Source organism: Bombyx mori, chromosome 23, assembly GCF_030269925.1.
Source record: "Bombyx mori chromosome 23, ASM3026992v2".
In the NCBI taxonomy this organism is placed as follows: Eukaryota; Metazoa; Arthropoda; class Insecta; order Lepidoptera; family Bombycidae; genus Bombyx; species Bombyx mori.
In genome coordinates this window covers 12,382,049-12,404,598 of record NC_085129.1, presented here as the reverse complement: position 1 = coordinate 12,404,598, position 22,550 = coordinate 12,382,049, and the positions used below count along the sequence as shown (strand labels likewise).

Here is a 22,550-nt window from a genome sequence, read left to right as displayed (position 1 = left end):
CAGTGCATCGGCCAGCAACTCTGCCTTGTCATCGTCATAAATTTTCACAATGACAGGGTAAAGCGACAGTTTCGTTCCGACTGACTGGGGTGACACTTTTCTTTCCCCTTACCTATGCTGATAGCCTTGAGAGGCTATTTCAGCTTCTCCTTGACGTGTAGGTGAGCTCAAGCCAGAGTATTGCTCCTGTGTAAGCAGTTGACGTGACGTCATTACCGACTAAGTATTGTGGAAACTTCTGAAGAAGATAAATAATTTAATTGGTACTCTAACGAAGAAGTTACTAATGTTATTTTCGCTGCCATACGTCAAATATATAACATTTCAAAGAGCTAGTTAGCTAGAAACTCGTTTAAAATATATTTTCTAACAAGTCTCCGAGTATTCGTAATAATACGCTTATAAATACAAGAGGCGGCCATGTTGAAAGGGCATCCAACCGAATACACATTTCACCCCTCAGGTATGTGGCCAGTGTAATTTGAACTGTGTCTGCCTTTGTGTTCCGAATAATTAATGTGATAGATTTATGGAGGGGGGGATTCAGCTAGAGTGGTCCGTTTCCCTTTAATTTTTTTCGAGCTATGTCTAGTTGTTGATGACTATGCTGATATCTATTAATAATACTATGGTAGCACACTTCTAAATATAGTAGATTTTAAATGAAAAAAACCTGGATATAAAATATAAAAGAATCAATTTTACGAAAAAACTTAGTAAAATGGAAACAAAAGCAAAGTTGATGATTGAAAAGTAAGTTTTGGAGGGATGCAAAAGTTTCCCGTACCGGGAATCGAACCCGAGCCTCCTGGGTGAAAGCCAGGTATCCTAGCCACTAGACCATACGGGATACGAACATCATGTAATAATAATGTTATAGCAAACAAAAACCAAACCATGAAAATTGACGACATTGATTTAAACCAACAAATAAATCATTTGGATATTATTTTAAAGATAAACATTTCATTAAGAAAAAGAAAGTGAACAAACGAAGACCAAAATAAGATTTTGTCCTTTTTTTATTGTAGTAAAATCGCGTCAATAATAGAACATGTTGCTTTGTGGTTTGAATAATATTTATTGAATGTAATGAACTAATGAAAAATAATGAATGTAAAGAATTAATGAAAAATTCCGTCGTTTTTCAAAGTAGTTTGTCTCTATTAGTAGCGACATCTCTGTAGATTAGTGAAAACATTTTCTTGCATTTTCTCAAATTTTTTCTGAAAGTGGTTCGAGAAAATTCGATAAGTAGACTGAAATACACCACATTTGGTTTGTAAAAGTTTTCATAGATGGCGCTTACTGATATTTTTATAAATTGCGACATTTAATAAAAGTCGCACAAACAAACAAAATGTGGGTAAATTGTGCGGAAGATTTTATTTAATATAGCTAACTCAAAAAAAAGTATTAAATTAAGCTTTACTACATTTAACCGAAACAGAATAGTTTTTTTTTAATTTTGTTAAGAATTGTAGAACTAATGATTAGTTCTTTATATTGATCATAGGTGTCACTGCTCATGTTTTTCAGTCGAAGACGGGTTTTGGCAAAATGATGAGATGTTAAGATTTAGAAAAAAAGATGTGTGGTGTCGTGGGACACCGGATAGGAACGAAGGTCCTTATTATAAAAATATTAATTTTAAGTTCTATTCGAGGTATAAAGAAAATAATTATTCGGGTATACATTTTTGATTATGATTTTTTTTCTCCTACCTACGCTGAAAGTTCGGTTTTCCTTCCGCTCTACAGGGAAGAAAGTCTAACTTTTCCTCCCGCTGTACAGGGAAGAAAGTGTAAATTTTCTCCCTGGGTACAAGTGCGCATGCGCGTTAGTGTCTACGTCTGCTCTCACGCAGCTAAAATTCTCCGCCATTGTTGTACTCGGGTAATTTGCAATATTGTGTTTAGTGTAAAAGTGAAATAAACAAAAGGCAATAAAATTTAATAGTGAAGTATTAAACGAAGATGAGTTCATCAGACAGTTCTTATTCAATTAGTAGTAGTTTATTTAAAAATTAAAAAACAGTTAAATTGATTTTTTTATGGGGACGGGGGGCTCCGCCCCCCTTACCCCCAGCCAGGACTTGGCCCCTGGACCCCGGATCGGTATTCCATGACCTTTCGGCCTGGTAGGAGAAAAAATAGTATGTGCACCGCGGGAGAAAAGTTTGACATTTCCTCCAGCAGTTTTATACGCGGGAGGAAATGTCCAACTTTTGGCCCTTGGTGCACAATGTACTAATATTGAAAAAAAAAAAAAAATACAAGATATTCCAAAACAAAATAATATATAATATACATTAAAAAAAAAACGACGATATCGGTTGGCGTGATATTGAGTTATTTATCTATTTGTCGCGCACGTACTTAATGCAAATTTAAAGCTTAGGTATATGGTATTCTCATGGATACCATTATCAGAACTGGACTAAATTGAAATGAGACCACACGGAAAGCGTTAGCTTTCTAATAAAAAAAAATCATCAAAATCGATTCACCTAGTCAAAAGTTATGAGGTAACAAACATAAAATCTTACGTTACGGACGTTTTTTTCCGGTTAGGGTACCCCTCCGCATCGTCCCATAAGGAACTTCGTTCCAAAAAACAGGTAAATTGGAGATGTGCCCTGTACGAAGGGAATCTCGAAAACCAGCAAGAAGATGGAAGAAATAATACTTAGCAATTAAGTTAAATACAATCTCATGTTATTCATAATATACGTTATTTATTGTAGTTCGTTTTATAATTCCAGAAATCTTAATCCTCCAGGGGTCATAATACTATGAGCGACGGTAACCATTCACTATCAGTTGGCCCATACAAAGAATTGGTTAAAATACGTATCATAGTATTCTAACGATCCAAATGTATTCAGTTTTATTTAATAGGGGACGTAATTGACCTCAAATCTCAATGGAGAATAACGTGAGGACAATCCACCAACAAAAATCATTGAAACCAAATTTAAATATTATTTTATTTAATAGCTTCATGTTTTATAGCCGCGATCGGCAACACGGAACTGGGATACCCTTAGACACAGGCCACCGAGGTCTTCTGGGCTGCGATTCCGATCCGGTGGTAGATTCTGCGAACCACTGCTCTTGCTAAGGTTAGTGCTCTTGCTAGCAAATTATCTCAGGTTGAGCCCATGAGCTCACCTATGTCCGGGCCTAGTTAGAATAGCCTCCGAGGCTACCAGCGAATATGTAGGGAAAAATCTGGGATAGTAAAAAAAAAAAACAGTAATAAAATTGCAATCACGGTTTCTTAAATACGTTTGTATCATAGCAGCGAATCTTTTAGAATATTTCATTGCCACAGGACACTTTGAACGATTTAAAAATTCGGAGTCAAGCAAAGAAAAAGTTAAATTTAAGTTGTTTACTCACTTAAATTAATGTAAAATAGTATGTTAATAAATTTGAATGTCAAAATTGTTTGACAATCGCCACGTCGCATTAGTGATTAACACAATTATATCAATTCATCAAGATATATTCGTTTTAGGTTACACTCAGTAAAGTAATTTTCGACTAAGATATTAGTGTAATTATCACTACACTAGAGGACCCGCAGTAGTCGAAATTCGACTATAATTAATTGGAATTGTAAGTTGATTATATTTCATACTTCTATAATCGCAAATTTCGCCAAGGCTACACTATAAAAAAATATTAATAAAGACAAATAATATTTAATCTATTCTCAATTTGATCACAGACGTCAAGATCAAAAGTTTGACAATGAATAGTATGCATGCGTGTGTGCGTCAAATACATGGTATGTAGTGTGTGTAATGTTTTCTTTATTGGTTTACTGTATCTTTTATGCATTATTTAAAAAAAATATTAGCATTGTGCACTTCTTCTCTATATTCTCTATAAGTGTGGAAAATTTCATACTCCTCCGACCGCGCAATTTTCGTAAAAAGGGATACAAAGTTTTTGCTTCACGTATTAATATATAGATACTCGTGGTATAAAACAAAGTCGCTTTTTTACATAGTGATATAGGGACAGATCCCTATATCACTATGTATGCTTAAATCTTTAAAACTACGCAACGGATTTTGATGCGGTTTTTTTTAACAGATAGAGTGATTGAAGAGGAAGGTTTATATGTATAATAACATCCATTAAATAGTGGAGAAATCAATAATACATTACAGTTTCCGAAGCGAAGCGAGGGTGGGTCGCTAGTTTGATATATTTTATGCGAGTCGCCCAGATATGTAGTAAATTAAAAGTCTGTGTCGATAAAATGAAAAACATATCGTAAATATGAATATCTCTTTATTTGTAACATTAAAGTCTAAACAGAAGGTATTTTAAGTTTAAATAACAAATCTGCATCACTCAAGTATCGAACAATAAGACGTAAACTACGAACAGGAAACAGGTATATTATTTTAATGACAATAGAAACTCCAAATATGTAAGCTTAAATCTTTCTACATTAACTTATGAAAAGAACTATTAAAACAAGATTGGAATTGGCTGGTCGATAAAAGGATTTTGAATATCAAAAACAATTTTTTTAGAGACTAGAGACTTTGACTAGAGGATTGGAAGTAATCAAAATAATTTAATTTAATTTCCCGATGTTTCTGTTAGTAATGTAATTTTAGTTTTGTTACACAATATGTATAGTTTTAACTTATTATTATCATAATTGAGTTATTATCTGCGTATTTGACAAAAAAATATTTATTTTATAATTTTAGAGCCTGTAATGAAGTTGATTCAAATAAAGATATTGAAAATATAAATGTAAATTAAATTTGACCACAGACTTAGGTATATAAATAGAATATATTTAAGTGTATTTATTTCTATAAAACTTTTAGATACATAACAATATGCTTCAAGCGCGAATATTTTTTAGTATTTTTTTTTTTAATTATAATTTCACATGGATGAATTGCTAATAGCATTGGTCTGTGGGACCGATCAGTATCACTTGAATGCATATTATTAACGAATTGTTTAATACTGTTAATAAAAATGGGTTTATATCTTTGAATTTATAATTGTGAGGTTCTTGTGTTTATTGGGCGTTTCGTCGCCTTCTTCCGGGGCCGCCGGCGAAGTTAGCAGCCGCCAATCCCATGAGATGCTTGGCTTGAAGAGCTCCAGAATAACCGCGGCCAAGACCAAGATCGAAAGCTCGTTTCTCGCTGGAAGTTTAAAATTCAATTGAATTAAACGTTTTTAAATAGTCAGATTACTTAAAAAATTGTGAATGTCTAAAATAAAGTGAATTTCGATAAAGCGGAATTAAATGGCTAAAGAAATTCAGACCGCATGAAATTCGAGCAAAGATATCGATGTAAAAGAAAATTTATTTGTATTTGGATATTCAAGTGATGACCACGGCCACTCTGCCAAGAATGCATACGACTGAGAAGAAGAATGAGAAGAGTGCATATTCTTTACAGTTTTTTTTATATCTCATATTCAAATACTTTTAAGGCAATCGAATTCGGACGAACAAACATTTACAGTTTTTTATTTATGTAGATATGAGACAAGTTTTGAACGATTATTAATCAAAGACTGTTTAGGGAGAATTGAACCGTAACAGTAATAAAATAAGAGTCTAATTTAAATGAAAGCATAGTTCACCATTCAGTTAAATATGAAATCTTGAAGTTTCAGTACGTTTTATACTTCGTTAATGAGCAATATGATTTGAAAGCAGTTTGCGGAGGCTCTTCAAACTAAGCTCTGAATACCGGGTGTCAATGAAATTTTATAATTATATTATGTACATTGTTTGCTTTACAGAAAACATCAGCTGAAAAGTATTTTTTCTCTTACAATATTTCAAAGTGAAAATTTTATTACATCATCTGAAACTTTTTCGTCTGTGTGTTGCATGTCGCGTGACGGTCGGCCGCGGAGTAGGGATAAAGTGAAAGGCGCTCCTCAGAGCAGCCAAGGCCAATATGGCGGCGCCTATAGTTCGCAGCAGCTGACCGTGGTCTAATAGACTATTATTCATTTGTGCCAGTGCTCCACGCTATTTTGTTTTTGTCAGTGTTTAATGTGCGTAAAAAAGTTTCACTTTTACAGTGGCTTCATAAAACCACACACTCCTTTTTTTATTTGTGTTTTAATGTCAGGTGCGGATTTCTCAACTGGTTCATCAACATTTACAATAATTTCAGAAATACACAATATTTTTTAGAACTTTAGTTATTAATACAGCTCTGACATAGCACATGTAAAACCTAACGCGGGAACAGCATTAAGGGTTTTCATGAAGCAAATGAAAGCATTCCGGGGGCTTTATGCGAATGTTTTGGTTGAAAGCGACAAATTCTTCTGTTGATTGCAATTTTCGGAGCTACGTACGTCCTTGCGATAAATTTTAAACCAAACTATAATAATAATAATGCATCAATCAGAATAAAATAAAATTTAAAATTGTTCACCAATCAGTTTGGGAGTTTCCTCTTTATTAATCGATGTGAATATATTAAGATTTGATGTTTAGTAAAATTCAATTTTAACATAAAAAACAGTAAATTCTTCATTCAAATTTAATCGTAGACTATTACTGAAAGGTTTTGAAGTGTATAATTGCTTTTTCCCGCGTAGTATCACTAGTGAAATGTCTATCTGATATTTTTCTATTGCACTAGTTACATTTACTTAAATATTAATTAGATCTACCAAAATTGAGCAAATATGGCAGTGATTTGAATATTGGCTAAATACACTTGAACTTTGCGTATAAAAATCATAGGTCACTTATTAGAAGCAAACAAAAAAAAAACAAACAAATTTGAAATGCAAGACGCACCTAGTAATGTCATTCTTGTAGCTGAAAAGAGAAATTAAGTTAAAGAAAAGATAGTTATCGTTATAATGTTTAAAATAGACGAAAATATTGTAAGATTCAAATGTAATTAGATACATGAATATTATAAGAACAAAATTACATACATACATAATAATATCAAATGTATTTATCTATACATATAAATAAAATTAGAGTGTCTGTTTGTAATATTGAAATAACCGCTTTTTACTACATGCATATGAATATATCTATACGGTACATACACCTAAATTTTTATTTTTTTATTTTTGTCTGTATGACTTTTTGTTCCCGCTAATCTCTGGAACGGCTGGACTGATTTTGACAAGACTCACTGATAGATATCTCATGATATAAGGAGTAACTTAGGCCACTTTTTTTAGATTAGCTTCGACCCGCGGCGTCATCACCCGCGGTACGACAATAGCCATGGATAATATCGCGGGACTCAGCTAGTGTTTTTATAAATTTAGTCGTTCTATACAGTGAAAAGAATAGAGGAAAGTTGAACAGAAAAAAGTATTGAGCGACAATTACATATAAGATGTTAAATCAATTGATAAAGGGACTAAAATGTTACTCACTTCTGCATTTTGCGTTCCATCTGAATGAGGTTTCCAAGGCGGCCCAGCATATCAATGATCTCGTCAGGATCGTATTGGCCATCATCACGGTAGTAGTCGTTGATACTGGAAAGGAAATGTCCCATTTAAACTCAATTGAGTCGGTTTTTTACCGTCAGCATCGTCTAAAGTTCTTGATGGACGAACATTATTGGCGTTTCTTAACGTTTTCGACAGCGTAAAAGTTAACCCAATTTTGTATGCCGTTGGAATAGCGCCCCTAGCGGCAAACTTACGCAAACGATCCCATTCCATATAGATATTTATGAGTTAACTTTTACGCTATCGAGAACGTTAAAAATCTCGCACTAAGGACACTGACGTTGATTGGGAATTGTAACGCAAGACGCTTCGCGCCTATATCTCCCAACATCACTCACATACATAAACATTTGGTACTCGAAATCGGCGGCGTGCGAGTTCGTTAATTCGCACGATGAAAATTAATCGTTCACATGTGTTTTTTTTTTTTTTTTCCTACCTATTCTGGTAGCCTCGAGAGGCTATTCCAGCGTAACCTTAAGTAGTAGGTGAGCTCACGGGGCTCAAACCTGACCATGTTGCTAACACGAACCCTAGCAAGAGCCGTGCTTCGCAGAATCTACCACCGGATCGAAAATGCGACCCACTGAGAAGATCCGGCGAGAAACTCAGTAGGCTTCATTTATGAATGAATATCTTTCGAATAGCATTCGGATAATTAATATTAATTGAATTTTGGACAAGAGCTTTTTGCGTAACGCTTCTATAAAACGCGAAAGCGGAAGCCTATAGATATCAGATAATTATATCGCATGTAACCACAAATCGGCTTTCGCTTTTATCGGAATGTCCAATGTATGTGTACTGTGTGGTTTGAAATCCAATTGTTTAATTTTATTACTGTTTCGTGACATTTAAGCCAGCTACTTTTTTATTTTTTTATTGCTTAGATAGGTGGACGAGTTTACAGCCCACCTGGTGTTAAGTGGTTACTGAAGGCCATAGACATCTACAACGTAAATGCGCCACCCACCTTAAGATATAAGTTCTAAGGTCTCAGTATAGTTACAACGGCTGCCCCACCCTACTTGATACGATAATAGAATATCGATTTAATTTTTAAATTAGGACATCATTGATGAAATGACGCAAAAATAATTATAATATATATTTATATTTGCTATTAGATCTCGCGCTTTTAATTTTCATTTCATTACGGTCCTTTAAATACTTTCCAGTTTCCGTGGTCATGGACGACTCAGGAGTTATTAAGGTGTTATTAAATACATTTTTTATACATTCAACGGCCGTCTGGTGTAGTGGTAAGTGACATGGTCACTACACAAGGGGGCTGCGGGTTCGAATCCCGCCAAGGGAAGATATTTGTATGATAAAATATAAATGTCTTTTCCAGGGTTATGGATGTATATTAAAATATATGTATGTGTATAATAAAAATCTTACATTTATTTCCGTTATCTGGTACCTGTAACACAAGTTCTTTACGAACTTATCACGGGACCAGTTAACGTGGCGTGATTGTTAGTAAATATTTATTTATTATTTATTTATTTATTTATTTTTATATCTCTATCTCGGTCTAACTGCCGTCTATTATTATTTTATTTTCCGCTAAATATATTAGCGGTAGATTGACTTCGCCTAACATCGCTAATGTCCTTAAGGGTATTTAATCATTTATCATAGGTTGGCCCACGTGCCCCTCTTTATCAGTATTGGTAAAAAAAAAATGTGAGCCGTCACGAGACGCCTGGCAGATGTGAAACATCGACATTATTTTGTAAAAGTAATATGCAGAAAAGAACAGATAGTGATAGGAACTAAATATGTCATAATGATAAAATAAAATACTACGAAAAAATAATTTGTTTTCAAGTAAAACACAGGTTACGTGTACTGTAGTAAACAACACTGTAGCGAAAGAGATGGCTTAACGCCGGATCGAATAGGAGAGAATCGCACAGTCGATTGCGCATGGTGACGCGTCGCCACACCGTAAACACTACTGCATATAAACTGTATATATATACCATCATATAGCGTGGCGACGCGTCGCCACGGCATGCGTTGCCACGCCAGAAATCGGTTTTACGTGCGGCTATAGATGTTTCACATAAAAAAAACAATAAAAACCTAGAATGTAATATTCTCTGTTTTTCGGTAAGTTTGTGAGAGTATCTCATAATTTTTTTATTTCAGTTTTTGAAAAGAGCTTTTCTAAATCTTCTTTTTTTTTCAGTATAGGTAATAGTTTTTGACAATAGAACCATGATAATGTTAAAACTTACAATTTCAATTAATTATACTCGAATTTGACCACTGCGGGATATATTAAATTTGTTGGAAGTCAAAGTGTTTTTATATTGAAATATAAGAACAACAATTACGATATGAAAAATTTTGGAACTCAGATTCAAGAATCGAATGTTGTTATTAATTATTAACAACTTTCGACTATTGAATCTGACATTCGACTAATTGTTATTAATAATTCGTTTTATTAATTGTAATTGATAAAATGAACTTGATTTAGGTACCACTACCTGGGGTATCCGAACGAGGGCACGACGAGAAGGAAAGCGAGGAGCACGCAGCTCGCCAACACGCAGGTGAACTTTACCATTCTGAAACAATAGAATATTATCCTTAAAACAGTTACTATAAAGCCTATTTTTCTTTAATTCATCATTTTAGGTACTTAAACATTAAATTCGATAGGAAATCTGTTGTCCATCGTTCGCTTAGTAAGCGTCTGGTTTATTTGTGAGATATAAATAGCACGCAGATTGTTAATCGCTCCTTGTTGCGACATAGATTAGTTACTCGCTAGATGCAGACGTAATGTTATGAGCATAACGCTTTGGCCGAGAATTCGATCAGATTTTTTAAGCTTTTATACAAAGAAGACAGCTAATCAATTTTCCTAAAGATATTGAAAAGCATAGGTGCACAGAAAAAGTCATAGACCTTCTGATATTAAGTGGTAACTTACCCTTAGTCTCAAGCCGTAAGTGCCCCCACTTACCTGGAGATATGAGACAAGATTTCGAATGCATTGCCATTGTACAAATAACGGCTCAGACCGTGCATCTCATAAGTAATGAGACAGACCGGAATTGCTAGATGATATTCGCGAATTCAGCAATTATCACCACGTTGACAATAAACCTCTTACTACCAAACTGCAAGACTTAACTAAGTTACTAAAAGACCGTGTTTTCTATCTATTTTATTCAATATAAATTTAGAATATTCTTGTCTTTGACCAAATTCAATCGCTTCGATCGGTTTACGTACTGAATCGTAATTACTTGTGCCAGTCGCACACTCGCCAATATCCCGGCGTCAAAACTATCAGAATTGCAATCGGTTATTCGTTAGCTCTTTGCAGGTTTTTCGTCGTTTCTAGCTCATTGATGTCGCCCTAACTATGGCTTTAATTTCAAAAGATTTAACAAAATATCTGGTGGTAAGACCTCTTATAAGTCCGCACGGGTAGGTACCACCACCCTACTTATTCCTGCCGTGAAGCAGTAATGCGTTTCGGTTTGAAGGGTGGGGCAGCCGTTGTAACTATACTGAGACCTTGGAACTTATATCTCAAGGTGGGTGGCGCATTTACGTTGTAGATGTCTAAGGTCTATGGGCTGCAGTAACCACTTAACACCAGGTGGGCTGTGAGATCGTCCACCCATCTAAGCAATAAAAAAAACAGAAACTAGAGAAGTATATTTTCACAGAATTGTCTTCAAGTGCACAGCTGTCTTTTTTTTCCTACCTATGCTGATAGCCTTGAGAGGCTATTTCAGCTTCACCCTAGCGTGTGTAGGTGAGCTCACGGGGCTTGAAGAAATTGTTTAGTTTTCAGAAAATAAAAAAGGTAATAAAGAAAGCCGTATTTTTCAAATAGGTGCTTGTTGTAATGGACATTTGTAAAAAAATTGTCATTAACACTTTAAAATTTGTTTGGTAGATTTATTGTAAAAAATTGTCATTAAAATTTTAAAGTTTGTCTGGAACTGCATAACTAATGTCTTCCAAAGCCTGACTTGAGTTTAAATGCGCTTCTGCAACGACGATTAATGACTGTAAGCGCCGAAGAGCTTTCTCAAAATCAATATAAATTGCAGCTATTCGTATCATTTTGTACGCTAAAGCGTTGTCATTTGGTACTAGTAGAACTAAATGGTTGAAACGTAAAATTTGGATTCTCTTTTAGATTTTGTTTTTGTTTCTAAAACAGGTTGTCAGTTTAATTAATTAAGCATTTTTACTTAACAATTTCTGTCACAGTCTATATATTTTTTTAATAATTGCGTAATATTCTTTTTTATTCCTACAAATTGTTTAGCTTCCTTCATAATACGATTTAAGAGAATACGTAATGCCTAGTTGTTACGTAATAGTTAAAGTAAGTCTTCTACGCGTCTAAGAAAAAAAAAAGAAATATACTCCTAAAGTTAGTTGCACTGAAGAAAAAAAACAAATATTAAAATCAGGAACTACTAGACCGTAGTGTTTAAGTTCAAGGATCTTGTTTGATTCTATTATTTTGACTCCCGGACAAATAGATTCGTAAGTACCCTATTAACCAATATTAAGTTTGTAATATAACTGTTTAATTCTAGAAGTACTATCGAACGTTGTAAAAGTTTTTGTATGAACGCATTCCAATGTAAATTTTCAATATTATTTAAAGAATAAATTTGCTGAAAATATCTATTTTTATGTTTAATGAAAACGGTCATTAGTCTATTATTAATTTACAATAATACCTATATTTAGTACAGTATATTTGATTGTGTATTTAGTTACTTTACAATTTTTATTTTTACTTTTACGTTATTTTCGCTATCATACCAAAAAATAATACGTAAATTGACCGTTAATATTGCTTTTTACAGCAGATTGTGCAATTTTCTACATTCCTATATCACTTTAAAAATATGAAGCTCGTTCAGAATGATATTCGTAAGCCACAAGCCATTCAACTTTGTGTTCGATTATCGTTTGAAACACGGGCTTTTCTATTGTACAAATTAGCGCTTCCAATCCCATGGAATGTTCAAGAGATTCGAAATTATCTTGGTGTAAACACCGTGGTCTAACGTCCGCGGCGTACTTTCCAAGAGAGACCATAAAAAGATGTGTGGTGTCGTGGGACACCAGATAGGAACGAAGTTCCTCATTATAAAAATATTAATTTTAAGTTCTGTTCGAGGTATAAAGAAAATAAAACTGGAGGTCTCGCAACAACCCACGGTCATTCGGTAACGTGCGAACTTATTGTGGTACACTTCAGTCACGGTTGCTTGCATAAGAGTTAGTGTATTGCGCAAACGAACGCTCTGAGATCGTGGTCAATGAATAATAAAAAAATATGTTATTTTTTGTACGTTATTACAAAGTTAAGTCGTAAACTGTGTGCATTACTAATTTGTACGTTATTAAAAAGTTAAGTCGTACACTGTGTGCATTACTAATAAAAATCTTACGTTACGGCCGTTTTTTCCCAGTTAGGGTACCCCTCCGCATCGTCCCATAAGGAATTTCGTTCCAAAACATTGTAAAACCTGTTAAAATAGACATTGTTTACACTCACGTGGATTGAATTTTATGATCCGATGCAGAGTTTTTCTGAACGGTTTCTTGATTACAGAGCATGGTATTATTAAGAAACTCAATCACGTTCCCATGCATCATACACCATGAACCTACTATTGAGCATACTGAGCATCATAATCGTTCTTGATGCCTTTGAGATTATTCACGCAATGGGCGAAAAGTCCCGTCCTGTTTTAATAAGCATTGGGCTTTTTAACTTTAAGTTTGGATCTGTGGCGTGTTTAATCTATAACTAATATCTCAGATACTTATGGAGAAAGAGAAAATAAAAGTTTAACTATTTTTAAGGATAGCAGTGATCTATAAACGAAGCTACATAGCTAGGAAATATTTTAAAATATGATTTTAAAGAGAAATGCACGAGTTTTCTACTTAAACGGATCACTCGACTTTAATTTCAATGTAACGAACAATAAATTAAGAAGATACCCAATTAAAACTTGTAAATTTATAACTCGTGAAAGTTTTGTACTTGTAATGTTTGTTTTTCGGAAACAATTCGCGAGCAACCCTGAGACAATACGAACTTTAATCGAAGAATTTTACGGTTTCCATTCGTGGTGTTTGTGTTTTTGAATTAGTTAAAGTACGTTTTACAAGCGGCGCTATGAAATTTGATTGAAATTTCTTGAACTACTTCTATTAAATGTGCATACAGAACATTGTTTTGTAAACGAATTTTGTTGTTGTTGTTGAACTCCGAAATTTTAGAGAACGATGGTTTTTGTTATTGGAGCAAAGATTACTACTTGCTTTTAGACCTTTTCAGTTTCATTAGGATGGCTGGGCGTGGCTGGGAGTGGGATTAGCTAACAGCTGCCCGAGCGCCTCCAACGGAGATTTAACAACTCAATAGCAGTGCGTTACGAATGAATCTAGATTAAATAATGTCTCTTATATTGCTATATCTGTGTTTCTATAGTTGCTGTTATAACCTATATTTTCTTTTTCTCATTATATTTTTCTCAATAAAATGACATGTTCTTCTTCAAAAGAGGCTTGTTGAGAGTACTTAACGGTAGGCAGCGGCTTGACTCTGCCCTTGGCATTGCTGACGTCCTCACCTGACGGTGAGTTTTTACCGTATGCTGCCGTATACTCATCTGCCTACACAGGCAATATTTTTTTTCTTCTCAAATTAAGTCATCGCACGGTGAAAACGAAATCATCGCTGTACCGCAAATTGGCTACATTAAATCGGGATCTATAAACTTAGCTCAGCTTAGTAACGTAACCGTACAGCAAAACAATAATCTCATTACGTTTATCAGAAGCGGTGAGCTGTAGCGTTGACAGGGCTCACCCCACAAAATAATTAAACAAAAACAACGGATTCATGTTGCTATAGTACCCTGTACTTGACCTATAATATTAGAGCTATCCATTCATTTTTGTATGAAACCGTTCTCGTAGTAAATGGGGTTGTCAGATTCAAAACAAACTTTTACTGAGAATTCGATAGTATAATTCATATGTTATTATTTTAATTGAATTAATTAGGTAGTTAAATTGACACGATTAATAATTGTAATCCAGTTAATCGTTGTAAAATATTATAGCAATAGCAAGATTAGCAAGATTATTTGAGAAATAAATTACCCATGACCCTAAAGATGCATTAGATGCATTAGTAACTCAGAAACTAAGATGGAAGCATCGAACGTACTCAAATACCTAATAATATGCATAGCCACACAAAATGAATGATTATTCCGTTAAGCCGTAGTTAATTAAAGCACTCTCTTTGAAGTGAGGCTTGAAAATATTTTTTTGCGGAAAGTGGCTTGGCTGACCTCTAGACATAGCTTATATATTTATGAGCGATATGATCACTTACAATCATGTAGACAATACACCTTTAAAGATAATACCCTATTTAACTCTTCATAATACAGGTGTTTTTGTTGTGTCTTAGCGTGGTTTTATCTGATAATATATTACGATCCTTAATTTAATTATTTTACATAAATATTGCACTAAAACCTAGGTGCGGCACAATATTAGGATTACAATCTAGTTAAATAAGGCTAATAAGGAATTTTAATTTAACGTAAAATACTATTTAAAACAATGTTTCTAAGATTAAGGCCACTGACCTTATTCTCACTGACCGATCATGTGTTCTTTTGTTAACTAATTTTAAAACATTCGACTGAATTATCAATCCAAGTTTAGGATTGACGTTTTAAGAGCTACGCCTATAATATCGGTTGCGATAACCCAATTCGAAATATGAGCTATAGATATAAAATCATACGCTTTTTTGTTTAAAGTACCACGATTTTTACACTTAATGAGTTTTAACGGACTTGGACTAATGGATCTTGCTGTTGCAGTGGCAAGAGCCATGAGTTCAAGCGTAATTAAATGTGAAGATTGTGGTCATGGCCCATTATACATATATAATAGTGTGTGTAACGTAGGTACCCGTGAAAGTTTAAAACTTATTCTTATAATAATATTTTACAGTAATTACATAATAGTTATATAATTCTATTGGTAAAAGAGTAAATTGAGAACTTTGTCTTTATATGCTTATGATGTATAACTTTGTGAATATTTATGAAAACTTCAATGATTATACTGAATTGTTTATAACTCATATCGTTGAAATACGCATATTATTATTTAGTTATTGTTTTTCTCAAAAAAACTCATCGCTTATTTCGTTTGGCAACACCGAAAATGTCATCTGTTCACGCTATCTGGATGAAGTTGAAGTGTGCATGGAAAATATCTGCGATCTATCTCTAAGCTACACGTCCAATCAATGAGGATATCTATCAGCCTTGATTATTATAGAGATAAAACTGAATGTAATACATAAATTATTTGTGTTTATAAGTGTGATTGATTACTTTGTGTTAGTGGTGATTACATTCGTTTTTCATAGTTTAATAATTATGTTTGCATGTTTTATGATTCATAACGCATTTCAGAACTCACGGAAATCATTGAAGGCAATCAACCATACGGCCAGCCAGACCCTAAGTAACGACTGATTCTTAACATATCGCTATTGACAAGAATACATTTAAGCCGCAGTCTCAACAAAAAACTCATAAGAAAATCCAATTTTTCGAAGATGCGTATTTGCGGCCTCGACCGCATTTAATTTCTCATTATATGATACCTAATGGATGTCTTTTTTCCCACCTATGCTGATATGTTGATAGCCTTAAGAGGTTATATCAGCTTTAAATTAGCATGTAAGTCAGGTCTTGGGGCTCAAACCAGAGGTGTTGCTAACACTGGTCCTAACAAGTGCAGTGCTTCGCAGAATCTACTACCGGATCGGAAACGCGACCCACTGAGAAGATCCGGCGAGAAACTCAGGGGGCTGTGTCTGTGGGTTAATTTACTCGCCGAGTCCTTCGTCGCAAGTGACGGGATCGGCGAGGATGGTGACCGGTGCTTGAGGTACCTAAAAGCATTATTAATTGATCGGGAAGGTCCAAGTGACGTGTTTAGGACGATGTCGAATGCTTACCATTCGGTCCACAGGATCGGGTATGTTATTTCCAGCGGCCACGATGAGAGGGTTTTCCTGCCACCTTCTCAAAGTGGCGCATTGATGCCGACTGTATATATTCACTGATTAAATTAAGCTCCAGGTCATCATGGAATAGTTGTCATCTTTAGCTTGTTTTTATAACGCGGTTGAGTTAGTGGGAGTACGAATGAGAGTCAAGTTGAACGGTGGCCCACGAGTCGTGGCGCGTATCGGATTAAGAGCGCAGTGTCATACCAATAACCAAGAACCCCAAAGTCTTAACAATGACATCCTACTTATTTTCTTATCCAATCAAACAAAATGTACAGAAAAACTGGCCTTGTGTGATTCGATAATGAGCTCCAAATATATATATTTCGTTTATTCATGTTTTCTAGCTATTTGCATAACGATTTTCGACATTATAATGTTAGAAAATGTAATGAGGCAGTCAATGCCTCAAGCGATTCGGGATTTGGGACAGTGGTTGCTCTCACACTTGATTTAGCAATATTGTACCACTAAAATTATACCAGTCAATAAAAATATTTGGAATAGTTTGTCAAAACATTTTAATGGTGTTAAGTGATAAATATTTACAATTGTATTCTATTTTTAATCGAGTTACAGAAAAATAAGTACACCGCTTAAGCATATCGATAGACTATTCTTAATACAATTCTTAACTGATTTGAAAAAAGGGGGAGGCTCTCAATTCGATTATATGTGTGTTTTGGTTCAGTACTTTTTTCTAGGTGATTTTGATGATTAATTTTAGTCGATTTGATTTTTTTTCAATCTTGCCTCTGGTACGCTTGGTTCCATTTTTTTTTTCAAAATCTGAACTCTCTTTTAGTTATCGATAATAATGGACATTCCCTTGATTTTGACTACACTAATGATGATGTCATTTTATTTTGAGTTAAAATCGTTTCTCCTTTTCTTAGCATCATACCTAGTTCTTTCATGAACATATCTAGCAAAACTGAAGCTTACAATTAATTAAATCGATTATCAAAAGGCACGCGTGAACGCGATTATAGATCGGAGTACTTGAGCGAGCGATCAAATCCTTTTATCGAAACTTTATGCGATAAAGCTACAGTTCAGAACAAGGACGTACTTGAACATTATTTTTGTATACATATACGCGATAAAATAAATTAAAAACAAAAATGTATGTCGAAATATTTTTTTTTGTTGCTTTAATGGGTGAATGAGCTCACAGTCCACCTGGTGTTAAGTGGTTACTAGAGCCCATAGACAGCGGCAACGTAAATGCGCCACCCACCTTGAGATATAAGTTCTAAGATCTCAGTATAGTAACAAGGGCTGCCCCACCCTTCAAACCGAAACGCATTACTGCTACACGGCAGAAATAGGCAGGGCGGTGGTACCTACCGGCGCGGACTCACAAGAGGTCCTACCACCAGTAAAATCTTACAAATATCTTACAAATAGCCAATAATGTCTGGGATGTTAACAGCATCGATTCATTCTTGTACGACAACACACTCGTACCTACATCCCTACCATTCGTAAAGTTATTTTTGCAATTAGAATTTTCTCTTGTGCCACGGATACAATTGACCTCGAATATAATAATATATCAGGAAGATAAATCTAACCCAAATCTCATGATGCACTGTAAGTTACGAGACCACGACGTGTTTCGAATGATCATCGTTTCACTAATAAAATTCACTCTGTTGTCGAGTACTGAATGCGCCATTCCTGAAAAAGATGAGTGGTGTCATGGGACACCGGATAGGAATGAAGTTCCTTATTATAAAAATATTAATTTTAAGTTATATTCGAGGTATAAAGAAAATAAAACTGGAGGCTTCGCAACAACCCACGGTCATTCGGTAACGCGCGAACTTATTGTGGTACACTTTATTCACGGTTGCTTGCATAAGAGTTAGTGTATTGCGCAAACGAACGCTCTGAGATCGTGGTCAATGAATAATAAAAAAATGTTATTATTTGTACGTTATTACAAAGTTAAGTCGTACACTGTGTGCATTACTAATAAAAATCTTACGTAACGGACGTTTTTTCCCGGTTAGGGTACCCCTCCGCATCGTCCCATAAGGAACTTCGTTCCCAAATCGTTCTTATTTTTTTTATTTTTTTTTATTGCTTAGATGTGTGGACAAGCTCACAGCCCACCTGGTGTTAAGTGGTTACTGGAGCCCATAGACATCCACAACGTAAATGCGCCACCCACCTTGAGATACAAGTTCTAAGGTCTTATGTATAGTTACAACGGCTGCCCCACCCTTCAAACCGAAACGCACCACTGCTTCACGGCAGAAATAGGCAGGGTGGTGGTACCCACCCGCGCGGACTCACAAGAGGTCCTACCACTAATACTGTTTTTATCTATATTTTAATACGGGAAACAAAAACTTTGTACCCTTTTTTACGAAAATTGCGGGGACGGAGGAGTATGAATTTTCCCACACTTATAGAGAATATAGAGAGGGAGTGCAGAAAGTTAATATTTTTTTTTAATTATCTATATCTATACTTTAAAAATGAATTACTGTTCGTTAGTCTCGCTAAAACTCGAGAACGGCTGAACCGATTTGGCTAATTTTGGTCTTGAATTATTTGTGGAAGTTCAGGAAAGGTTTAAAAGGTAGATAAATATGAATATTCTCGGAATTCAATAAAAAAAACACTTTTGTTTTTCCTTTGATGTGTCCCCCGTCGGACGGATTCCTTTTGTTTGTTTTAAGTTTATTTTATACAAAAGTTTAGGTATTTTATTTATCGATTAAGGCACTACGAAGTATACCGGGTCAGCTAGTGTCTAATAAATACATTAAATCAATAAAAGAAACACGACGCGTACTACCATGTATTTGACACACAACACCCATATATATTGTTCGCTTATTGTCAAACTTTTGTTCTATTGTTTAAAGTCAGTGGTCAAATTGAGAATAGATTAATATTATTTGTTTTGTCTTGTAGTCTTGGCGAAATCTGTGATTATAGGAAGTAAAATAATAAATAGTTTTTGACCATAGAATCTTAATAATGTTCAAACTTTTAATTTCAATTACCTTCCAAATTATACCGGTGAAGTTATTTATAATTCCCACATTTTAATATAGCGTAATAGTAAAAGTATACAGATTACGAAACTCGAAGTAATAGTCCGTTTAAAATAGAACAAACAATACGTATCTACACATCTCATAATTCTGTGATAAAACGTAGATAGAACTCGTTAGCTGTGGAGTGTGAAATGCTTGTTGACTGTTCTCATGGAATCAAAACGTAGTAGACGCAAAATTAAATCCGATTTGAATTAAGACTATAAAACTATCTAACCATAGGTATTTTTGCGAGCAATAGATGATAATTTTGAATTTCTAACACTAGAATCTTATTACCTTTTTTAAAACCGAGAATTACCAAAATTGTGCTGAGCTAAAATAATTCGTGTTACCTTAAGAACAGAATTTAGAAACCAACGGAAGCAGTTTATATTGCTTTCTACGGTACTACAATGACGTATTTTAATAGACAGTGTTAAATCACAAACTTATTTTATTAGTATCGCATACGCGTATTATAATTGTGTTTTATTTTGCACTTTTAATCACACCTATTTTCCGCGGTTCCTACACAAAGGAGTTTAATCTATTTTTACGTTTTGGGTGGCTTGTTCATTGTTTCAATTGTCCTCATTTTCACAGACGCAAATGTAAATGTTAAAATCGTAAATGCATTTCTTAAATTACATTTTATTATATTGAGATACATTTTGTAAATGATGTGTAAGGACGCAGGCATAAGCCAAATCAATAGCCTTTCATCCCTTGATATATATTTTGTTAATAATCTAAATATCCATATTTGTATTGAATCCTAAGTATCTATTGATTTAAAAATGTCACAAACTATTTCGTTGTACGGAAAATAATCCATAACAGTACATTTAATGTAATTAAAATTGCCTTTACAGATGAATTTTTGTTATTGCGTAATGCCGCATACTACGTTTTTGTTTAGGACAGCATAATCTTTGTGTCGCAAGTCGGTTGCTGCAGAGCACCTGTTTGTTCTTGCACTACCGCGTTATCGCCATTTGCATACCTAACAAGCTCTGTTCTAGTATTATGAAACAAGGAATTTAGTTTAGCGGTGTCGCTTGAGTTCTGATTGTGTATGACATTAATTTTCGATGTTCTGTTGACATGGAAGTTCATATCGGGAGAATTTAAACTTTAAATTGGTCGTTTCCGAAGCGACATCGTATCCGTGTATATGTTCTGAAATATGTCGAAGAGAATCCTCTTAATCTTGTTCTCGTTTGATTCGGTCGGGTCGGCATAAAAATATATTTACGTTATATTATATACATTTATGTTTTATTATATACAGATTATTGTTTAACATTCACACATTAAATGAGCTCCCCATATTTCGGCGCTATTATTGATCGGCATGATCACAGGGAGAATGAAGACCGTGGGTAGAATGTTGGGAGTAAATCTGTCTACCCTCAATCTAGTGTCTCATTTCTGGTTATAATCATAGAAGCTCGATGCCTCGCCCCGACATTATACACGCTTATATTTATGTGTTTATTTAATGCTTAGATGGGTGGACAAGCTCACAGCCCACCTGGTGTTAAGTGGTTACTGGAGCCCATAGACATCTACAACGTAAATGTGCAACCCACATTGAGATATAAGTTCTAAGGTCTCAGTATAGTTACAACGGCTACTTCACCCTTTAAACCGAAACGCTTCACGGCAGAAATAGGCAGGGCGGTGGTGCCTCGTGCGGACTCACAAGAGGTCCTACCACCAGTATGTATGTATGTGGGTATGTATGTATACGTATATGTATATACGATATGTATGTATGTACCCCTCGATTCAATTATAGTCTAGTATTTTTTTACGTTCGATTAATCTAAGCCGGTTTCGATGTGATAAAGATAGCTCTGTTTTCGATTAACAATATGAAACTCATCGTCAACTCGAATTGATTTCACTCGTCGAGCGTTTTTTACTAATTAATCATGGTCCGTTCTTTTCGAGAAGTAAACTTGGCACAATATAGATCGACTTTATTTGTTTCGGAGCTTACTGAAAGCAGTTAGCCCGCCTCAATTTAAATTTTAACGTATTTTTATTTGGTTTGCTTTAATATATTTATTATATTTCTATTTCTGCCGTGAAGCAGTAATGTGTTTCGGTTTGTAAGGTGGGGTAACCGTTGTACTGTAAAAACTGAGACCTTAGAACTCATATCTCAAGGTAGCTAGCAACATTTACGTTGTAGATGTCTATGGGCTCCGGTAACCACTTTCCCCTAAGTTGACTATAAGATCGTCCACCCATCTAAGCAATAAAAATATAACCTTTCCTATGAAGCGTTTTAGTAAACTCATCCAATGGTCAAAGTTCGTCCATATTCACTAACACTGCAAGACTTCTTTTGGATTATCATACCCGATCCTGTGGACCGAATGGAAAACAGTCGACACAGCCCACTGAGTTTCTCGCCGGATCTTCTCAGTGGGTCGCGTTTCCGATCCGGTGGTAGATTCTGTGAAGCACTGCTCTTGCTAGGGCCAATGCTTGTAACATTCCCGGTTTACGCCCCGCGAGCTCACCTACTAGCTCGGTGAATCTAGAATAAACCGTCGAGGTTACTAGAATAGGTAGGAAAAAAAATATTGAATTATTTTCTCTGACTTTTTCATATAATTTTTTTGTACAGATGAAAAAGTCTATTTCCAAATTGAAAAACCTAGACCAGTTAACAAAAAATTGTGGAAGAAACATAGTTTTGTATCGCCTGTTTATGATATAATATATTTTTTATACAATACCTATAAAACTGTCAGTTTCCCAGTGGACTTTAACTGGCTTTGTGTGCACAAACACGTGGAAATAATCCTCTCTCTTTACGAAGCGACAAGCTGAAATTCCTAC

The 22,550-nt window shown here is 34.8% G+C and overlaps 1 protein-coding gene, 1 long non-coding RNA gene and 1 other non-coding gene across 6 annotated transcripts in view; all 3 read right to left on the bottom strand.

Annotated features, from left to right (window-relative positions):
• Positions 1-778: 778 nt before the first annotated feature.
• TRNAE-UUC (transfer RNA glutamic acid (anticodon UUC)) lies at positions 779-850 on the bottom strand. The gene has a single exon. It is a non-coding gene; the product is annotated as a tRNA-Glu (tRNA).
• A 2,125-nt stretch (positions 851-2,975) lies between these two features.
• Positions 2,976-3,463, bottom strand: LOC134201155 (uncharacterized). The gene is made up of 2 exons (XR_009976373.1): positions 3,405-3,463; positions 2,976-3,233 (listed from the first exon to the last, which is right to left on the bottom strand). It is a non-coding gene; the product is annotated as an uncharacterized LOC134201155 (long non-coding RNA).
• Positions 3,464-4,290: 827 nt separating this feature from the next.
• The window catches only part of Dh31 (diuretic hormone 31), a 66,542-nt gene continuing 48,282 nt past the window's right edge, over positions 4,291-22,550 (bottom strand). The window contains exons 2-5 of one of the 4 annotated variants that reach the window (XM_062675112.1): positions 10,010-10,090; positions 7,425-7,529; positions 6,823-6,843; positions 4,291-5,191 (exon numbers count right to left, since the gene is read on the bottom strand). In XM_062675112.1, coding sequence (XP_062531096.1) covers positions 5,062-5,191; positions 6,823-6,843; positions 7,425-7,529; positions 10,010-10,089 — 336 coding nt within the window. In that variant the 5' untranslated portion in view covers position 10,090 and the 3' untranslated portion in view covers positions 4,291-5,061. 4 annotated transcript variants of the gene reach the window in all.